At 39.7% G+C, this 21,761-nt stretch overlaps 2 protein-coding genes and 1 long non-coding RNA gene across 3 annotated transcripts in view; 2 read left to right on the top strand and 1 right to left on the bottom strand.

Moving 5' to 3' along the window:
* Positions 1 to 19,906, bottom strand: part of LOC133841227 (neurotactin) — a 35,566-nt gene extending 15,660 nt beyond the window's left edge. The window contains exons 1-2 of the mRNA XM_062273583.1: positions 19,780 to 19,906; positions 8,592 to 8,631 (exon numbers count right to left, since the gene is read on the bottom strand). The gene's annotated coding sequence lies outside the window, so the exon portion shown is untranslated. The remainder of the gene's footprint in view (positions 1 to 8,591; positions 8,632 to 19,779) is intronic.
* Positions 6,500 to 7,967, top strand: LOC133841233 (regucalcin-like). The gene has a single exon (XM_062273588.1). The coding sequence runs from the start codon at positions 6,608 to 6,610 to the stop codon at positions 7,577 to 7,579; it is 972 nt and encodes a 323-aa protein (XP_062129572.1). The 5' UTR covers positions 6,500 to 6,607; the 3' UTR covers positions 7,580 to 7,967.
* Positions 19,907 to 20,144: 238 nt separating the features above from the next.
* On the top strand, positions 20,145 to 21,524 carry LOC133841236 (uncharacterized). The gene is made up of 2 exons (XR_009894279.1): positions 20,145 to 21,188; positions 21,246 to 21,524. It is a non-coding gene; the product is annotated as an uncharacterized LOC133841236 (long non-coding RNA).
* Positions 21,525 to 21,761: the final 237 nt, after the last annotated feature.

Here is a 21,761-nt window from a genome sequence, read left to right as displayed (position 1 = left end):
GCTGTCGATCACAAGGGTCAGTTGTAGTTGTTTGTGGGTACTTTGGGTTAGGTTCAATGCCTGGTCAAAGATCGAGTATCTGACAGATACATGCAAGTACTTTTGCCTTTAGCATTTACACACACAAAAGAGCCATGGCTGTAGTCTTGAGTCGAAAATGATGCTTGTGAATGGGTCGCTGCATCTTCAACAGCGACAAAAGACAACCATTAAAAGTTACTTAAAATTGTACAACAATTGAGCGAGCGAGCGAGAGTAAGTGTAAGTCCGCTGGCTGTTCATATGGGCTCAGCTCAAGTGAGTGCAGAGAGAATCACAGACAATAGAACAACACGACTACATGCAACAACTGAAACTGTCTGCGACTGCGACTGCTGGCTGCTGCTTCTTCTACCTTCGACTGCGTCGCCTTTGAAAGTGCGAAAGCAACTTGACAACGGTTAATAATTGACAATCCAATGCAGCTGCAGGCTGCAGCCACATCTACAGCTACAGTTCTCTGCCTCAGCAGCCTCATCATCACGATCAGCGTCTTCATAATGCACAACAAAGTAACAAAGTTAAAGTAGAGGATGATCGACTTTGAGATACTTGCTTCTTGCTTAAGATTCTTTGCTTAAAGATGATTCAGAAAAAGCTATAGTACCTTTCCTTCCTTAAGCTATGTGGTATCATCTTCATGGATTTGTGTTTTAAGGACTGTGGAAAAGACAGCTAGTATGTTATTACATATTCTTCCTTTTGTTAAAGATGATTCAGAGAATGTTATAAAACCCTTTTATCATTTAACTATGTTGTATTAACTTATTAAAACTATGATATAAGAATAGGAAATTAAAATATAAATCCATATTCTTTCTTGATTCAAAGATGATTCAGAGAAAGATATAACATTATTATGTTCTTTAACTATGTGGTGTTAACTTATTGAAGTTGATATTTAAGAAGTTCAAATTCTTTCTTGTTTCAAAGATGATTGAAAAAAATTCTATAACACCCTTCTTTCCTATGACCACAGGGTATAAGAAGCTAAAAGATACTCGTAGTCGCAGTGCAGCGCAGTCGTTGCACTTTTAAAGTGTTGCAAGCACTCGAAAAACACCCACTTTGGGGGCCCCCTGGGGGAAAAACGGGAAAACACTCTCTGCCCGACACTGTTTTCTGTGTGAATTGTGATTGCAGGGCGAGAGCTTCAATTGAGCTACAGCGCCAGATTAACAAACACACAGAGACACTCAGACACACACTAAGGCCAAATTGTGGCAAGTTGTTGCTGCAGCCAGGGGCAGGGCTCTGATATTGACATGCTGCATGTAGCAAAGCATCAACTGCCGCAGTTGCAGCATGCAGCATGCAGTTTTTTGTCTCGTGTGGGCGGCAGCTTGTCGCCACAGAGAAGAAGATGCACAGCCTCTGAGTCGACTCGATTCGGTTCGACTTGACTCTCGTCTCGATGCTGTTATAAAAATAATATGAAACTTCCTACAATTTGAATGCGTAAATTGTATCTCAAAGATGTGAGCGCCCCTCCAAAAAAAAGCGAGGAAAAGAAAAAAAATATGTAGTTGCCTTTAATGCGACATAATTGATGCACAAAAGCGCGTCCTATTCATGTTTCATTATGCATGCTCGCTGCTCGCTGATTTGATTAACTAACTGCACGAGTGTATGGTGTGTGTGTGTGTGAGTGTATCTTTCAGATACAGATACAGAGCATTGGGTGGCTGACTGCCTGGGAACAGCGACATTACAACAAACTGCTGCCAATTTATTGATTTTCGCTGCCGTTGCAGTTGTATGCCACTTCAAAAGATACTTTCTGTATCTGACTAACAGAAGAGTGTGCCAAAGAGTATGTGTATGTGTGTCTGTGTGTGTGTGTGAAGGGTGGGGGCGGTGAATTTCATTTTTCAAGGAAGCCCTTCAAAGTTTTGTTTGCTTTATTTTGCAGTCTGCCTGTGGCAGCAGTCAACGGGCCAACGCAGCGACAATTATCCGCTTACCGTGTTCGGGCCAGTGCGGCAATGGGCAAAGTATCTTTAAGATACAATTGAGTCATAAGTTACTGGCACCCAGCGATCGCTGCGTCGTGGCATAATTAAGCGTTTGCTTCTTTTCAACCAACTGACACCACAGCAGAGTGGAAAACTCATTTCCCCCAATTTTAATGGACGTCGACGTCGTGTACAAAACAATTGGTTTCTCATCAAGCGCAGCTCTAATGAAGTTGCCCGCTGCTGCTCATGATCACGATCATGAAGATGTTGTTGATGATGCAGCGCAAAGCCAAATTAAGACTCGAGTATCTGACGGATTGCTGTTGAGCCGACAGCTGAGCTGCAACGTAGAAATAATTACGAAAGGAGAAATACAAAAACGAAAAAGACAGAGAGACAAACTCAAGCTCGTGCTATTGAACTCGCTGCAAGATATATTTTGTTGAGCCCAACTGTCAGAGAGACTGTGGCAAGCAGCTGATTCTATGGCTTTGGCTCCTGCCAGCTGGATTTGACATTTATGCACTTGACAATGTGCCGGAAATTGATTTCTTATTGCGCCAGCTGCAAAAAGATACAAAAGTATCTTGCAGTGTGCAAAACTATGACTGTGTGTGCAAGTGTGTGTGGGTTGTTGTTGTGGCGAATCGCCAATTGCGGCAAATGAAATGATGCCTCATATTACAGTCAATGTGGCAGCTTCAATGGGGCATACACCACGCTCCACTCGGGTGGTCTCGTTTAATTAAATTGCCAAATGAATCGTCTGCGTGGGTGGCGCTCGATTCTCGATTCCCAAGTCCGAGGATGCAGTTGCATGGATTCAAAAGCAGCTTTAAATGCCGATTCATACAATTTTTTACCCTCTAATTATAGAACTGAAAAGGTATGTTAGACGACAGCTAATCGAAGGTAACTTTATTCGATTTTTGCACAGTACAAAAAGTTCTTCAAACTGCACTTTAAACCAGTTTGTTATACAGCTTTGATTAATATGTAACTTCTTGTGTTTTTGTACTTAAAATCTGTTGTCTAAATAATTCTTTTAATTGCACTGCGATCAAGATTGTTATAAAGTTTATATTAATATGTAATTTCTTGTGTTTATAAATAGTTCTTTAAATTGCACTCCGATCAAGTTTGTAATAAGGTTTAGATTAAATTATGTAATTTCTTTTTTCTCCGATCAATATGGTTATAAAGTTTATATTAATATGTAATTTCTTCTTCGTTCAAGTTTGTAATAAAGTTTATATTAATATGTAACTTCTTGTGTTTCTAAATAGTTCTTTGAATTGCACCTCGATCAAGTTTGTTAAAGAGTTTAGATTAATATGTAATTTCTTTTTTCTGTTCTCTAAATAGTTCTTTCAATTGCACTCCGATCAAAATTTGTTATAAAATTAAGTTTAATATGTAACTTCATGTGTTTTTAAAAAGTTCTTTAAACTGTTCTCTAAACAAATTTGTTATACAGCTTTCATTAAAATGTAACTTGTTGTGCTTTTTGACTTAAAATCTGTTGTCAAAATAGTTCTTTAAATTGCACTCCGATCAAGATTGTTATAAAGTTAATATTGATATGTAATTTCTTCTTCGTTCAAGTTTGTAATAAAGTTTAGATTAATGTGTAACTTTATGTGTTTCTAAAGAGTTTTTTGAATTACACTTCGATCAAGTTTAAATTAATATGTAATTTCTTTTTTCTGTTATCTAAATAGTTCTTTAAATTGCACTCCGATCAATATTGTTATGAAGTTTAGATTAATATGTAACTTTTTATTTTTCTAAATAGTTATTTGAATAGTAAACCTTAAATTTTCTGTAGTTGGTTTCAAAATATTTTATTTAGCGAGTATCTCACAGTCTATCAAATTCGCTTGCTTACACGATTTTCATTAAAATGTGGATCGAGCGGATGTGAGTTGCAGTTGAAGTTGTTGCAACAGTTTGCCTTATCGCTGTAATGGCCAAGAGAACCGTTCCAATAAGTGCCCAATGGCTTGCATTTAAATGCTAATTTCATCAACTGGCCAACAGACACACTCGCACACTAACACACACACACGTGCAGTTCCCAATCTTAGTTCCCAGCGCGAGCTCATGCTCAAGTGTTGAATGTCATTAGCGCTTTGTCGCCTCGAGGTCTGGAAATGGAGTTGGAATTGGAATTGGAGTCGGTGTCGGATTCGAAGTTGAAGTTGCTGAAGCGTGCGAGAAAAACTAACAAAATGCTGTTGTTGCCCTGCACTTCGTTAGCACTTTTGTGAATTGGGGGAACGTATCCGTAAGTGGACGCTTGATGACCGGAAACGACGCAAAGCCAGCAAAGTCAGCTACATGTGTCGACTGCCAAACAAACGCACACCTGAAAGCAAGTTTTCGTAAAACTCAAAGGCGAGCAAGAGGGCGCTTAATGATGGCATTGGCCTCTCCAGATTTGGCGTGTCTTGGCGGAATTGATTGCTGCTGCTGCTTCGCTGCTCTTTACTCTTTACTCGACTCCCACTCAAATCGAAAAGAAGTTGAGTTGAAGTGCAGCTGCAGCTGAAGCTAAAGCAGCGCAGAAGGAAGGTGCCACAAAAAGAGTTCAGGCCAATTCAAGCGCAAAGCTGTCTAAACTTAACAAGCAAATTGATGCAGTTGCAACTGCAACTGGAACACGCGGGGCATGCAACAGCTACACGGGAATACAAAACAACAACAAATGGGCCAGCGACATGCAATTTTTAAATCGCAGATGCTACGACAACAACAGCAACATTTAAAAATAGCTGCATGTCACCAACAGCAGCAGCAGCAGCAGCGGCAGGAACAACAACAACAATTACGGCAACATCGATGTGGCAATGAAGCAGAAAGCGAACTGTTGCAACAACAGCAACATCAACAACAACAAAGCACTAGCAAAAAAGACACAATCTCATCAGGCGCAGGAAAAACAAACACAACATTCGGCTAGACAGGCGCAATTAATGCGCTGCAATTGTGAAATTATTGACAAGAGATAGAATATATAATATATACCCATTTGTAAAGTCGGAAAAGTTTATATATAACACATCCTAAAGTTTACAAAATGCAATTGTGAAATTATTAAGAGAAAGAATATATTTATTGTTTATTTATATTTTTAAATTTTCAAAAAAAAAATTAGACAATAAAAATTGCTGAAGTTTCAAGAATTATCTGGTAATTACGATTCCATATTTCAATATAAATATAAGACGATGGCGTCTTCTAGATCGAAAAGCAGGCTTTGTCCACTTTATTTCTTCAGTCTTCGATAATCGAGAAGTCTTTGACATATACAGAATAATCTTGTCAGGACCAATTTCCAATTACTTTATTTAAGAGTCAATGAACTCAGCGACAAAACTACCATTGTCTCTTATAAATTGTTTTCACATTTCATCACAAAGATTTCTTTATCTAACAAATTGTGTTTTAAGTGGATGTAGAACATATGTATAAGTTCATCGAAATGAAATTATTATTATTTATTTACTTTTTCCGAATATGTTTTCTTTAACACATTACAAAGTTTAAGATAAGAATTTTCAGAAATAAAAAATATGTTTGCAAAGATACATTAGGGTTTTTTCGTTACCATTTCTTAAGTTTAATTGTTGTATGTTTTTCTCTTTGTAATCTTAAAGATATCTTTTCCATTGGAAATTCAAATATTTTTAGACTAATTTCCTTTTATATTATTTTTGATAACTAGTACTCGACTTCAAAGTTTTCTAAACATTTCAAGCTTGAAATTTATGTTTAAAATTTCATTTGAAAATTTTTAATTTATATCAACGGAATGATATTTTTAATTTTCCACGAGACTGTGTGCAAAATTTTGATTCACAACAATAGAAAAATGTAAAAATAGCAACATCAGGAACAACATCGATGTGACATTGAAAACTGTTGCAAAAATAGCACAACAATAAATCATAGGCTAAAATAATGTTGGCAAATAGAACCAATTAAAAAAGCTATAGTCGAGTGTGCTCGACTGTAAGATACCAGCTACCCAATGTGAATAAATGCAAATGCGGTATTATTCCTTAAATATATCAAATTAATATACCACAAAATTACTGAGATATACCAAAGGCTATAATTGATTATTATTGATATAGTGCTACATTCAAAATATGTCATAGACAGCAAAATATACCAGATATTAAGACCCGTAGTAAGTAGGCGTAAAGAGGTATATTTTGAATGTAGTACTATATCAACATACTTATTATAGCCTTTAGTATATTTTTGTACCTTTGCGGTATATCAATTTGGTATATTTCAAGAGTAATACCTCACTGTTTTGCTTTTATTCAAAATAGGTAGAGAGTATCTTATCTCACAGTTGAGCACACTCGACTGCAGCTTTCTTACCTATTTCAATCTTTACTAGATGTTTTCCATTATGTATTACATTTTTCTTAGACTAATTTCTTTTAGCATTACTTTTAATAACTAGCACTTTACAGTTTCCCACAATTTATAGCATGCCATAATCACATACCTTTGAAATTGAATTTAATATTCTCAATTAAAATAAACAGAATGATATTTTTAGTCTCCCACTTTTGTTGCCTTTCCTTGTGGCAATGTTTCGTGTATTGATCAATAAATATTTGGCACACAGCCTCGCACAAAATTCGCGAACAATGTGTTACAGAGTGGAACCTCTGCCTGACTCCTTGGCCAGTCTGGGCGAGGGACCCCACTGGGATGCTGCCAGGCAGAGTCTTTACTATGTGGATTTGCCTGTGGGTGGTTTGCTGCGCTACGATTACAGGGAGAACAAGGTGTATAGGACACAGATTGAGGGAGAGAAGCTGGCCAGCTTTGTGCTGCCCGTGGAGTGCAACTTGAAGGAGTTTGCCGTTGGCTGTGGTCGACGAACTGTCATCGTCAACTGGGATGGAGTCGCCCCTTGTGCTAAGGTGATGCGCACGCTGTTCGAGGTGCAGCTGGACAAGCCACAGAATCGTTTTAATGATGCGAAAACCGATCCGAAGGGACGTCTCTTTGCGGGCACTATGCTCTATGGACCCGAGGAGTTTGAGCGACGTGAAGGAGAACTCTATCGCTGGCAAGCCGGTGGCAAAGTGGAGCTGGTAAAAAGCGACGTTGGCATCTCCAACGGACTCGCCTGGGACAAGAAATCTAAAAAGTTCTACTACGTGGATACCACCGACTACGAGGTCAAGTCCTATTGCTATGATATTGAGACCGGCTGCATTGACAAACCCAAAGTGATCTACAATTTTCGCAAAACGAGCCCCAAGGATCATATTCAGCCCGATGGCATGACCATTGACACCGATGGCAACATCTATGTGGCTACATTTAATGACGCCGCCGTCTATAAAATTGATCCAAGGTGCTGCAAGTTGCTGCAAAAGATCAAGCTGCCCACGATGCAAATCACTTCAGTGGCTTTTGGTGGCCCCGATTTGGAAATTCTCTATGTGACCACAGGAGCTAAGCATGGAGAACCTGTACCAGCTGGCACCACCTACCAGGTGATGGGACTTAATGTCCAAGGTTATGCTGGCGTCAATCTTAAGATCTAAATTCAAAGTTAAATTTTTAAAATTTTCACGTAAATTGAGCAAAACAAAGCGGCGGATTCAGAAAGTTTGAAAGTGCAGGGTCTAGTGCAGTCTATACAAGTTAGTGACTATAAAAATGTATGCTTGTGATTGTTCTTGTTTTCATATTGGAATTTGTATATTGTAGCAGAAATACGTAACAAAAAGTATTTTAACATGTAAATAAGATAGAAAGATATGATAGAGAGAGATGTGCTGAAAAATGAAGAGTGCAGGGTCTAATGCAGTCAATACTTGTCTGTTGCCATAATTATCTTTTTTTTTGGAATTTCTTACTTGTCACTTGTTACTTATGATGCAACTTGCATATTATAACCGAAATTGCTAACATAAAATATTGTAACACGTAAATTAAATAATATATAGATCGAGATTTACAGGGTCTACTGCAGTCAATATTTGGTCTTATTTTAGTTTTATATGTAGTAGTATGATTTAAGCATAGGCGATAGTTGCTAGTTGTCATATTGTATTAATATACTAGTATTTAATACGATACAAACAAGTAATTGAAAGGGTCTACTCAGTCAATACTTGGGCTTACTGCAGTTTTATTTGTAGCATAGGTGATATTTGCTCGTTGTCATATTCCATTTATATGTATATTGTCATTTAGTAGGATATAAAATATTCTAGCAAGTAAATTAAAGGGTCTACGACTGTCAACTCTTGGTCTTAGAGCAGTTTTACATTTATGTGTAGTAAAAGGCTTTAGTAATAGGCGTTAGTTGCTCAGTCACATTCCATTTATACATTACAATTTAGTATGTTACAAAATGTTCTAACAAGTACTGCAGTTAATACTTGTAAGTGGCCATTCTTATTTATTTTTGTTTGTACTCAATTATGAATTACTCATATTATACCGAAACTTATTATAAATGAGAACCGATCTGCCAAAATGAAGTCAAAGTTTCCACAATATTTGTTGGTATTATAAGTTAAAATAATGAATTTGGCAGTTATTACTTACCAGCGTAAATCCAAGTTTTTAAAGTCTTTTAAAATGGTTTCTGAAAAGAAAGAAAACAAAATGTGAGGTGAAGTTCCCTTAGCATCATAAGTAAATAATAACTCATTAAATGATATGGTCTAAATTTTGTTGAAAAGGTAGCGAATCATGAACATTATTTGCCTAATCACTCTTAATTAATACTGAGGCAACAAACCGACCGAGGGATGAGCATAGCCCAGTTAGTGTACCGCCCAAGATGCTTGCCTTGGGCTGATCGTGACATGGCGATGGCTTTGATAATGCGCCCACCAATTGGCCCAACGGATGGCGATGCCAACATCGCGAGTTGCATATTTTACGCTGTCATTGCTCAGTCGGCGGCAACTACAACGTGAAGCTGACGATTAGAAAGGATGACAAAACAGCAAACAACAAGCAGGTTAAGGCACGGAGAAAGTGGAAGTGAGGGAGTCTCGAGTCTCGAGTAGGACCGTGGCATGTGCGTGATGCGCATGAGCGGCGCGTCATTGCGCCTTAAATGGGAGCAGAGAGCTTCAACTGCAGCTACAACTGCAACTGCAGCTTGACGTGCGCCCTCCTCGTTGATGCAGGGAGGAAGCGCTGCAATTTTTAGACATTTCTCATTGTTTTGTGGCAGCTCTTTTTTTTTTTTGTTGTATTTTATGTTGTTGCGAATGCGCAGCGATGCGTTTATTAAAAGCAACAATATAAACAAAAAACGTAATAAAAATAAGATAGAATAAAAAGAGAGATTGCGGGGGAGAAAGAGAGAGAAACAGGCAGCAATGACAACAAGCAGCGTCAATGATGGGGGTGCTCTAAGGAAAGGGGAACCCAATTCGGAAACATTACAAGTACGATACACCTTGCTTGACTAATAGATACCTGTTCTGCAACATTATTAAATTCTTCATACAAAACAACATTGATTGAATGTAAAATGCTAAAGAAGAATCCTATTAAATTATTATTATTATTAAACCTTTCGGGACTACTGGGACAATACGTTCCAGCAATTTTCGAACGTCCGTGTTTTCATTAATTTAAAAGCGATCGCTTTTGTGAACTATTTGAAACTCAGCTTTAAGTTTCTATTTCACAATGTAAACACAAAAGTAACGGTAAACATCGGCATGTATAATCAAAATTGACGACGAATTTCACAACTTCGCCAGTTCGTTGACAAAAACACATATGTAAGCTTCAAAGTGCAACTGTTTGGGGTTTTTCTGTGAGAAAAATGTTCCATATGTCCCACCAAAAATACGTATTGGGATTATATGTCCCAGGATAAAAGAACGATTTAACCTCCGTCCCGAAAGGGTTAAGTAATCCAACTTGTAAAGGAAGACATCGGAATGTTCTCTACAATCACAAACTAATAATACCCTTTTCTACTCTGAGTACCGGGTATAATTGTTGACGAAGCCAGGTCCAGGTTCGTTTCGTTCCCCCAGTCAGAAATTGTCGTTGCCTTTTTTGGCCAGTCGCATTTTAATCGCGCACTGAAAATCAAAGGCGAAAAGTGGCCAACAACAACAATCTGGCTGCAACAACAACGAGTGCAACTGCAACAGCAGCAGCTGCAGGCATTTCGGGGTCGCTGCAGTTTGAATGTCGAGGACCATAACTCTTTGGGATCTCCCGTCTCCATTTGACGTTTCCCTTTTGTGAATTATTGAAATTGCGCAGTTTCTGCGATTGATCTGCCACAAGCAACAGCCGGAAGAGGAGGAGAAAGGGAAGTTACAGGAGGAGAGGTAGTTGCACAGTCAGTAACCGGGTCTTGAGTGACGCTACAAGCAATCAATCAATCACAGCAATAGTCAAGATATCGGCGCAGTCTCGTCGTTTTACATTGCAGCTACCGTTTAAAGAGAGACTAACAGAGAGCGAATTCATCTCAGTGCAGAAGAAGCACGCGATTTATCGATGGTCACGTCACGAACTGGACGAAACGGTCACGTGAGACAAATGCCCAGGGAGTGCCTCTCTATTCAAAGTCATTCTCAAACGGAAACACTTAATGGATATCACATGTTACAGATTAACAACTGCCAGACATTCGATACTTGAGTGAAAAGCTTTCATCAACTTGGGGTGTCAGTAGCTGCGATTGTATTTATAGATGACATCAGAAAATAATCTAATCTTCGATGTAACAAATTTAACAAAGTTGCATACTAATGCCTCTTATTTGTAACAGATGAAACAAATTAACAAGTTGAGATAAAATCGATTAGCTAGCTCACAAGCTGCTCATTCGTTTTAAATATCTTATTTAAAAAGGTCTCACGAATCCAAGTTGAAGTATCTGTTGAAATCAAATCAAGTCAAAAAGTTCCCATTTCCATTCACTTCTTTTCTAAATCAAACTCATTAATACTTTTATCTTAATTAATGCAAATGCTCAACTTCACTCTATTGCCCATCGATTTGTATCAATTTATTTTCCAACTCATCCACATAAACAATGCTTTGAGCCTAGCAACTCAGTCTGAATATCCCACAATTGTTTTGCATCGTAAAATCATAAACGAAGCTTATTAGAAATCCCTTCACTTGTATCAATTTCCTTTTCAAATCAAATTTCGCAATTTAGCCATAAACAAAGCTTATTAGAAATCCTCATTCAAGGCAAGGGATCCATCTATACTCAACAACAGATTGTTTTGCTGATGCTATCAAAATTGAGACCAAGAAATAAAAAAAAAACGCGTCGAATTTTGCGCTGACTAAAAATAACATTTAAGTTGCTTTTTTTTGTGTTTTTGTGTTGATCCCCCTCAAAGGAATTCCATGAAATTAAAATGAAAACAAAACTGAGCTGCAACTGTAGGGAGGATGTGATTTTAGTACAGAAAAATGGGGGGAAGGGACTCCAAAAGAAACGTAACGAAATGAAAGTCTCCCCCATTAATTGCCCGGCCAGAAAGCCAGAAAGAAAACGCCACAAAATCTCTGGCAATGGGAATGGGAACGGTTCTGGGCAGGTTATTATGATATGTCAGCAGCATTTTGGGCAGAGCATTTAATTCCCTGGAAAATACTTGCGTGAGGAATTTCGAGTGCGAAAGCAACAACACAAAAATAACATAAAACAAAACAAAACGAAGAATAAAGTAAAAAGGTTTTTAAACAATGAAATGGCCAATTATGACAAATTTTCAAATGAATTTTAATGTCCAGTTGGGAATGAGAGAGAGGCAGAGGGAAGAGCACTCTCTGGAGCACTTGAGGGCCGCTCAACGGCATCATTAGCACCCGAAAATGTCAAGTGGCATGTCAAGCGACGCCTCTCGCTTCCCTCTCCCCTTAGAACTCCTCCTCTTCGTCGTCATACTCGTAATGATGGCATTTTGTCACACGCTGCTGGAGCTGGCAGAGTGAAGTGGAAGCTTTTGGTCTATACTTGGCTCATTTTTAATGATTTTTAAATCGCTTTTCATGTCTTAATTGACATCGCTCTTCGTTTGCTCTTCGCTTTTCTCATCTCTGGCAAAAAAGGCAATCTCGCTCGGGCATTTAGCCTAGATTCAGGCTACAGCAATCTTCAAGTTCACATTGTGGGTCAGCTGGAAGTCAATTTGCCTCGATCCTTGCATTATCAGCAATTACCCAGCCAGCAGTTTTCACGACTTTTTTGTTCCGTTCTCTCTCTCGCTCTCTGTGTACAAGTGGAACAAATTTATTTGCCCGGTACCAAACAACCATTAACAATTTTTCTAGCGACTAATCTTTGCATCTTGGCATTGGCCCCAGTCGCCAGCCAGCCAGGCAGCCAGCTAGGCAGCTAATGCTTTTGGGCTGCCAGTTGGTTTGGCTCATAATTCACCCACCAATAACCGACGGTCATGTTCAGGGGCGAAATCTGATCGCGCCTCTTCGTTTGGACTTTCCATTAGGATAAATTGCTAAAGAAAATTGCACATGGAAAATGTGCAATGTATAAAAATGTCAAAGATCGGATCGCAGTCGCAGTGGCAACTTCACTCTGCGCTAGATTAATGATCGTGCAACGGGGCAACTGCGAGGATTACGAGTACGAATATTGCGATTCAGTTTGGTAGCCTCCGCTCTAATGACGTCATTATGAGCACAGCACACAGCACGTGCTCTCTGTCTCTCCTCCATTCCAATTGCCAAATGAACAAGAAGCTCTAGGCCTTTTCTGGCAACGACTTCACGAGTAGCATTCGCTCTGACTCTGGCTTTGTGGTTGCTGCCTGGAAGCCCAAACAGCCGCATGGCTAAATATATAATATACAAAACGAAAAAAAGAAATTCAAATTTATATTCAAATTTTTCTCTCTGCCCCCGACAATGAGGGGGTGTCAAGTTTCATGAATATGCAAATTAGAGAGCCACAGAGAGCCGCATGGAAAGCCATCACCCCATTTGCCATGATGATATATGGACAGGAGACGCAGCATGGAATCAGCAGCGTGCATGAGTTGTAAATAAATTTATTGCGTACGCAGATTTTCGTTGTCTCTGTTTGCTTGTTTTTAATACCCCGCAATTATGGTCTGAAAATTGTTTATTTCCATCGATAAAACACTTTTGCATTTCGATTATAATGAGCCACATATAGGGAATATCTAAGGTGTGAATAATATTATAATGTGGCGTTTATGTGCCGCTAAACGATAAGAGGAAGTTGAAGTACTATTATTAAATTTACACTTGGTGATAATTAAACTGTAAGCACACTTTAAGTTCACAAATGTGTTTACGCTTTACAGGGTATTTTAGAGTACTTCAATACACTTGAATTCAATTAAAGTAATAACATGCAAAGACTCTTGAATGCTGCTAACCTTGATTGTTTTTATCTTTAATATCTAAATATCAATTAAAATTGAAGTTACAGTTTAGAGGGTATTTTAAAGTTGAGTGTACTTAACAGTCACAGTTTACCATTTGTTTTATGGTGCGTTCATGCGCAGCTATGAGCAAGAAGCAGAGTTACTTCCATGTAGCACGAGCACTTGTGGCATATGAATTATAACAAGTAAGAATGCTACAGTAAAGTGTGCTCGACTGTGAGATACCCAACAAAAGGGAAGCAACAATATTATCCTTAAAGTACAAAATTAAATATACCAAAGATATAGTAAAATATACCAAATGCAATATTTAGGGCCGGAAATGCCAACTTTTGTTTTCAATACCAAATTAATATACCAAAAAAATATTAAAATATACTAAATTCCATATTTAGGGTCGGAGATGCCTCTTTTTGTCTGTAATACCAAATAAATATACCGACAAATAAATACTCTAATATACCAAATACTATATTTATTGTCGGAGATTCCCACTTTTGCTTGCAATACCAAATAAATATACTGAAAGAAATACTAAAATATACCAAATGCTATATTTAGGGCCGAAGATGCCAACTTTTGCTTTTAATACCAAATTAATATACTAAAATACACCAAATGCTATATTTAGGGTCAGATATACCTCATTTTTTTTATGTAATACCAAATAAATATACCGCACAAGTTACTCAAATATACCAAATAATATATTTACGCTTGGAGATGTTTCTTTTTGCTTGTCATATTTATTTCCTATAGTCACAAAATGATAATACCCCTCTACCTCATGGATAGCGTTTATACAAAGCGTGCTGTCTGAGTTGGATAAAGTTCTAGTATAGAAAATTTGTCAACATTAATGCATGTTGGGTGATTAAAGTACAGGTTTGGGAAAGAGTCCCTAGGGCACTTGACGCAGAAAGCTAAAGAACTGTCAACTAAACAAATCCCAGAAGATGTTGTCATAAGAAGTCAGGTTCGTTTGATCTGAGGACGAAGTGCAACTGCTCTTGACAGGATTGAAAGAGTTGGGATGCCTGCACGTGAATGCTTGGTGCTCGTATCACAAAACGAATGAGGAGACTTTTAATTGCCTGAGAGAGCAGAAGACGAAATGAGACGAAGCAGCGCAATTGAGTTGAGTTGAGTTGAGTTTTGTTGGCCATGGTCAGGTCATGTTTGGCATCTGGTATTTGGAACTTTGGTATTTCAATTATAGCATTTGCTGCGATAAACCTAATTGATTGACTGGTCAGTCGAGGTGCTGATAATATTTATACCACGTTCAGCAGCGAGCAACGAGCAGCAGCAATTTAATTGCATTTTCCACAAGCGCAGAATGTTGGGAGCAATAACAATGCTGTCTGGATGCATTTTCCACGCTTTAACATTGTTGTTGCCGTTGCACGTTTCTTGGCCCGGTCATTACATAAACCATAAGCACCAAGTACAGCATCTTGACTAGAGATGCGGCTGTTGGATGTTGGTTGTTTGCCTGTTCCAGTGGCCTAGCCCATGTTCTGGTCTCTCTCTTTTTAGCGGAGTAGAGTGCAGAGCACATCGCTTGTTTATGCCACTTCGGGGCCATTTTCACAGTTTGCTTTCTTGGGTCGTCTCTTGCTCTGAAGTAAATTATCTGCTGTGCAGCAACGGTAAATGTGATGCACTTCAGCAATCTCCTCCAATTCCCTCAGCTGAACAACAAGTGCAACGTGGCACATTTTCAAAGTTTTTAGCAAAAGCAAACTCACGATTTTCACCCCAGGGGAGGGCAAAGCAGCCACAGCCACAGCCAAAGCCAAGCAAAGGCGGGAGGCCTAAAAGAAAAACCCGCCAGGCAACTTTTTAATGCAGGATTATCCATGGCAACCACAACACTAACAACAACAAGATGAACTCCAGCAGCAGCAACAACAGCAACAACAACTGGCAACTGCATCCCATCAACTGGAGCGCCCTTACTTTGACTCGTTGCTGCTGCTGTTGTTGTTGTTGTCAACAAACTTTCAACTAGGAAGCAAAAGCAACAAAAATCTGAATCTGAATCTGAACAGCCGGCGCCAGTTGAATGAACTCCGCGCCAAAGCTGGAAGCTGCTGCTCCACAGCTGAAAAATGGTTTAGTTTCTTTCGTTTTTTTTTGCGCGCTTGTTTTTGTTGCTGGGCCTTGCCACAGGTAATGATGATGTTGCCACAGCTCCCTGTGAAAGGAAACGAGGCAAAACGAGGCCAGCGCGACGGGGCGACGACGACGACACCAGGCCAGACACACACACACACACACACAAACAAGTACACACACAACTCACGAGGAGCAGAGCGAACAAAGCGTCAGCAGGAAACGGGCCACAATAGACAACATGGTACCTATCAGACAGGCAACACACAGGAACTGTGCGCTGCGCCTCTCGTTGTGCCTCGTTGTGGTTGCCTTAATCCACAATCAATAGAAGAAACACAACGCTCAACCGAGCGCAAATAATTCCCCAAGAAAGCTGCAGATTTTGTGCGATCCAAATTGATAGAGACAAGCCCGGGGGGAGAAGAGGGGGAATGTGGGCAGCAGAGTGTGGACTATGAACAGGAAGGGGCCACAGAGAGAATGGTGCATTTCAACACATGCCGCCAAGTAGCAAAAGGCAGCAATGACCACTCAACAGCAGCAGCAACAGCAACAACAGCAACCACAGCAACACCAACAGCAGCAGATCCACATCCATTGCCTGTAGAAGAGTGCGCCCATTTGTAACTCAATGGCGTGTAAAATAGCTGCCGGGCACTTGGACAAGCGGACGGAATGGCCACATAAACAGAGCAGCAGCAGGCAGTCGTTAGAGATGAGCTTTGTCTTAAGATCGCTCTGTGATGTGGCTATGATCGATAACAGTTACAATTAAAATAAAATGCTTGCCTATCGAGTAAGTTGTTTGATATAACTTTTAAGTGTCATAAACAAACTTTCATTGTTCATTTAAATTGTACATACGAATACTGATCATGTATGTATATATGAATACTGATCATGTAAGTTGTTTGAAAGGATTTTGATCTAACTTTTAAGTATCATAAACAAACTTTCATGGTTCGTTTAAATTAAATATAATTTCTTGCTTGTTAATCTTAGTGATCGTATCTAATTCTTGTTATCTTGCATAATTTTAAAGCTGTCAATCAACAATACTTTAATAAGTTAGTCTTTATTCAATATTCATAAGTATGATAAATACAATTGACATAATGAAAATGATTCCAAAATCTTTATATCACTTCTTGCTTGTTAATCTTAGTGATCGTGTCTAATTCTTGTTGTCTCGCATAGTTTTAATGTTGTCAATCTACAATACTTTAAAAAGTTCGTTTTTCAGTCAGTATTCATAATTAATGATAAAGACAATTGACATAATGAAAATGATTCCAAATCTTTCTAATTTTGCGTAGGAATGCAGTATTCCTACTTATGATAAATCTCTTTAAAGTGAAAGAAATGCATCTTTTACTTTACTGATTAAGTATATTTCTATATATATTCTGCTTATGATACATCATTTAAATTGAAAGGAATTTATTCTTTACTGATTAAGTATAGATCAGAATTGTTATAAATCGCTGCCCTCTTTTAAAATCTGCCGAACTTGATAACAATAAAGCTAGCTAAAATAGCAGCAGCGATAAGTCACTGCATTTATCGATAAGCTAGCCTAGATGCTGCGCATCTCTAGCTCTTGATCTGAAGTGTGATCGAGTGTCGGTTGTTGTTGGTATTGTTGGTGCTGCAGGAAAGCAGCTGCCGTTCATTTCGATCCCGATCTTCAGTTTCATCTCGTTCAGCTGTTGATGATGATGATGATTATGATGTACACACTCTTTTTGTTGTTGTTGCTGTTGTTGCTGCACTGTGCTAAAATTTAATAAGTGCAAAAATAATCGCTCGCTTTATGTAAGCTCCTAATGATTGTGCTTTGGCCTATTGTTGTAGTTGTTACAGTAGTTGTTGCTACTCTAGCCATTGTTGTTGCTGTAGATGCATTTGCCTGTGCTGGGTTCAATGAACTGCGCTTGTTTCTGCTGCCCGAATGAGTTTACATGTGTGTATGTGTTTGTATGTATGTAATTCAAAGCGAAATTATAATGTTGCAAATTGGAGCTCAGCAACGAGAGCCACAACAAAAAAAAATATAAAACCAGTTGGAGTTAAAGCTACGTAGTACATCTGCCCCCCTTTTTTCGCTTTTTCCTTCCACCAGCGAAACGCGCGTAAAATAATTTTTTATGACACGTAGAGTTCTTGTCGCAGTTGTTGTTGTTGTTGTCGCCGTATTTGTTGCTCTTGTAATTAAATAATGTTAAGTCGAGCTGTGAGCAAAGAGTTGACAAACTGACACGCGAGCTCCGCTTCTGGTCAATTTATGCTTTGGGGCGGTAACAGAAGAAGAAACAAGGAGGAAGCGACACGATTATGGGAAGCTACTCGATTTGTGAGTGTGTAAAAATAGTTTCCGACAATGTGACTGGGCGGTAAATTGAGTGCCATGATGCACTTGACATCCCAGCCCAATTGGATGCATAATTTGATTAGGCATTGCGTGCAGTTTACGAAGAGAGAGAGAGTTTATTGTGGCATGCAACAAGCAGTTGAGATCATGATATGAAGATCATACAAGGTTCAAGTTGTGTCTGCGTTCGGAAAATACTAAGTTATCCCCATTAATTTAAGTTGAGTACTTATTGTGCACTTTTCAATACGAACTGATAAAATGGGAGTAAGTATCACAATTGAAATATCATCGAAAACAAATTGGCTGCACATTAGAAACGCATAAAACTTCATTAAGTTTGTATTCTTCCAGCCTTAAGGCCTTAAGCACAAACTCGCGACGGCAGTTAACAATTAACTTGGGTATAGATATGAGGCAACAGATAGTGGAAAGAACCCAACCTGGAGAGTGTGAGAGGAGCAACAACAACAACAACAACAACAGTCACAGCTGCGCCGCTTGAGTGCATCCGACAAACAACTGCAATGAATTGCAATGATAGAGACAGCAGGCAGTCAGCATACTATAAAACAACAAATAAAAAAAGAGTTGAAATAAAACTAGAAGCAACAACACGGCGAAACAACAATAAAATATTGTACAACAATGAGTTGGCCTCGCTGTCTTTCTGTCCGTCCACTTTTCTCTCGCAACTCGCTTGAAGTTTTCGCTCGTCAGCATTTCCCCCACTACAACTACAACTACAACTCCAGTTCCAGGTTCAACTCCAGCTCCAACAGCGTATACAGTGGGGGTTAGCAAAGCGCGCATGAAATTTGATTCTCGGAAGAGTTCATTTCTTGCTTACCGGGAAAGTTGCCAGGTAATGAAATTTACTGCCCAGCTACGAGAATGCTGCTGTACTAACTTCATTAAATTACAAAGCAACATACATACATACATACATAGTTGTTGAGTGTTGCCCCATAGCTGCCTGCCTGTCTGTGCAGGGTTGCCAGGGGTTACCAAATGATCTAACAAACACGCCGTTCGACCGCCCACCAAGCTAACTAACGGCACTTTGGGGAGTTGCGCCTATTCAAAATAGAAAAGCACCAAAAACAAAACTGGGAACCAGGGAAATATGCAAGCCATTAGAGTGCAATAACATCGAAACATTCAATAATGGGCGATGGCACAACTTGTAAATTTGATTTTACCAAACGTTTTTCATTGCCAAGTTCTTGCTTCACTTTTTTTTTTTGACTAGCCATCGCATTGAGTTGTTATTGTCCGTTGTCATCGTCATCGTTGTCATTGTCATTGTCATTGCATCCCCGTGGGATCTGCAGAATGTGCTCCCCAGAAATTGGCAGACCCTCAACGAGCTCTACACATGTTAACCGAGCATTGTAGCCTTTTTTCTTTGCCCTTTTGTCTTTTTTGTTGTCTGCCTGGGAGGATAATGCATTGATTTCTGGCCTTGCTTCTGCTGTCCATGGAAGCGTGAAGTAAGACAGAAGCCCTCGACTAGGGTGCGCCCAATTGTTTGTTATCCCCCCGCCCCCAACACTCCACACAAGCCAAATACCTTGTCTCATTCCACTGTTTCATTCCCTGTCATTTCTCTCTTTTTGCACAGAAGCTGCACAGGCGGGGGAGGCGTCAAGTATGGCTATAAAGCAGCTGGTTGGGCTTTTGTTTGTCGTTTCCATTGATGCAGCAGCAGCCTGCGCCATGCATTCATTGTATTTATGTAATTGCACATGATGCAATTGATTCGATCGAAATATCACAACAATTTCACAACAGCCAATTGCAATTGAATTGCACAAAGTATCGATGCCAATAAGCATGTGAGTATTGCTAGTGCTTTACTAACCTGTCTTTTCCAACACTGCAGCTGCTCCTTCTGTATCCCTTTAATAACTTCCAACACACACACACACACACACTTAAGTACACAACGATACTGCAATCTATTTAGCGCGTTGCTGGTTTAATTAGCTAATTCACTGGGTTGCTTTTATTAGCAGCTGTTATCCTTTATGCTTTTAATAATTTATATTAACAAACCGACGCGTTACAATCAAAGTAAATGCACTTGCCGCGCGACGCGCAAAAAACTAAACTTGCACCGATGCCAACCGCAAAACGAATAAAACGAAACGACAAAACAGGCGCGCAACACAAAACGACAGGCTGAAGTTAGAGCGAGATAGAACGAGTGAGCACACGCAGAGTTGAGTTCATGTGTGAGTGAGTGATTGACATGCAAAACGCAATTCGCTCTTCCTCTTGATCGTGCCAGTGTTGCTCTACTACTTTGAAGTAAAAATGCAAAATAATTAAGTTGCCAATTCGCGTGCTTTATTTTTCCACTAAATATTCAATAGAAATTGTGAAAAGTTCTGGTGCAACAATAAAAACAACAACAACAATAAGAACAACAGTGTCCATGGCCGCGTTTGCAACCCCTTTATGCTAGAATTACGCTGACCATGCGAAAAGAGGGAAACGTCGCAGTTTGCATTTCTCGTTTACAATTTGCATGGTGAAAGGATTACGAACCGGTTTCGCAGTCCAATGCGCCCATTCCGCTCGTGGCACACAAAACAGCTTAACCGCCTGCCTGTGCCTGGTCAGTCGTCGGGGTTAGCACTGATTTACATTTGAGGGTGGCAGCCAAACACACTCATCAGTCGCGTCTACAATTACACACACACACATACAGACACAGAGTAAGAGACAAAATGCAGTTGCGTCCACACTTTAGCGTAATGGCCAAGCATTAGGGCGACACTTGAGTTTGTGTTGCATGTCAAAGTCAGAGCATCGTCTACTAGCTTGCCACTCCCCCTCCACCCGCTCTTATGCAAATGCAAACAAAGCGACCGCCGAGACGCAAGAAGTCACGTGCTCACAAACACCACCAAACACACAACTCCGACGTCACTAATAAGCGGCAAATAATTGGCAGACGAACTTGAGACTACCCCAATGGCTCAAAGGCGGCCAGGGGAAGTCGATGTTGCCGATGCCGCCGTCCTGGCAACCTGGCATGGACACTAAAAATCGATATGCCACCCCAAAATGTGAAGCATTCCCTGCTCTGCAGGTTGTCGATCCTTTGCCTCGTCACTGGAATGAAAATGTTTGTTTTGCCTGCAACATGAATGGAATGGCTAGCCAGCAACTAGCAAAAAGAGAGTGCGCGCCTGCTCCTCTGCACCTTCTCCTTCTACTGCTCCCAATTGCACGGCTGCATTTGATGTCTGCATTTTGTGGCAGGTAAGCCAAAAACAACATTATTTTGTGACTCATACTAAGAATCATAAAACTTTACAGAACTTTACTTTAACCCAAAGAGTGGCAATTAGAATTTCCGGCTATAAAATTGTGGAAACTATACAGAAAATGGAGAACAACGAAAAAAGCGTTAGCCCATAACCATGTCAGCTCTCTATTGTCCAGCTGTCCAACTGTCTGCGATTAGAGCACATTACTCTCACAACGAACATTTGAATGTCAAGGGAAAGCATAAAGCACGCCCGAAAAAATGCAATCATGAGCCGCTCCAGTTAATGGCCAGCAAATGATCATTATGCGGACAGCACAACAGAAAGAAATAGAGATAGAGAGAGAGACTAACTGCAGCCGCTGCCTCCCGTTTCCCGTCTCCCGTTTGTGCAATGAGCCAAGCTCTGGCGAGTGTGGACTGCGGACATAGGCGACAATTAATTTGGCCAGCGAAGCGCGTCTAATAATGTGACTACAATGACGGCTGACTTTGGGCTGTGCCCCATGTCTATGTCCAAGCCTGTGCCTGGGCCAGACAAAGCTCGGCTTGGGTTTCACAGCGAC

The sequence above is a fragment of the Drosophila sulfurigaster genome, chromosome 3, assembly GCF_023558435.1.
Source record: "Drosophila sulfurigaster albostrigata strain 15112-1811.04 chromosome 3, ASM2355843v2, whole genome shotgun sequence".
Taxonomy (NCBI): Eukaryota; Metazoa; Arthropoda; class Insecta; order Diptera; family Drosophilidae; genus Drosophila; species Drosophila sulfurigaster.
This window is presented reverse-complemented; position numbering and strand designations above follow the sequence as displayed.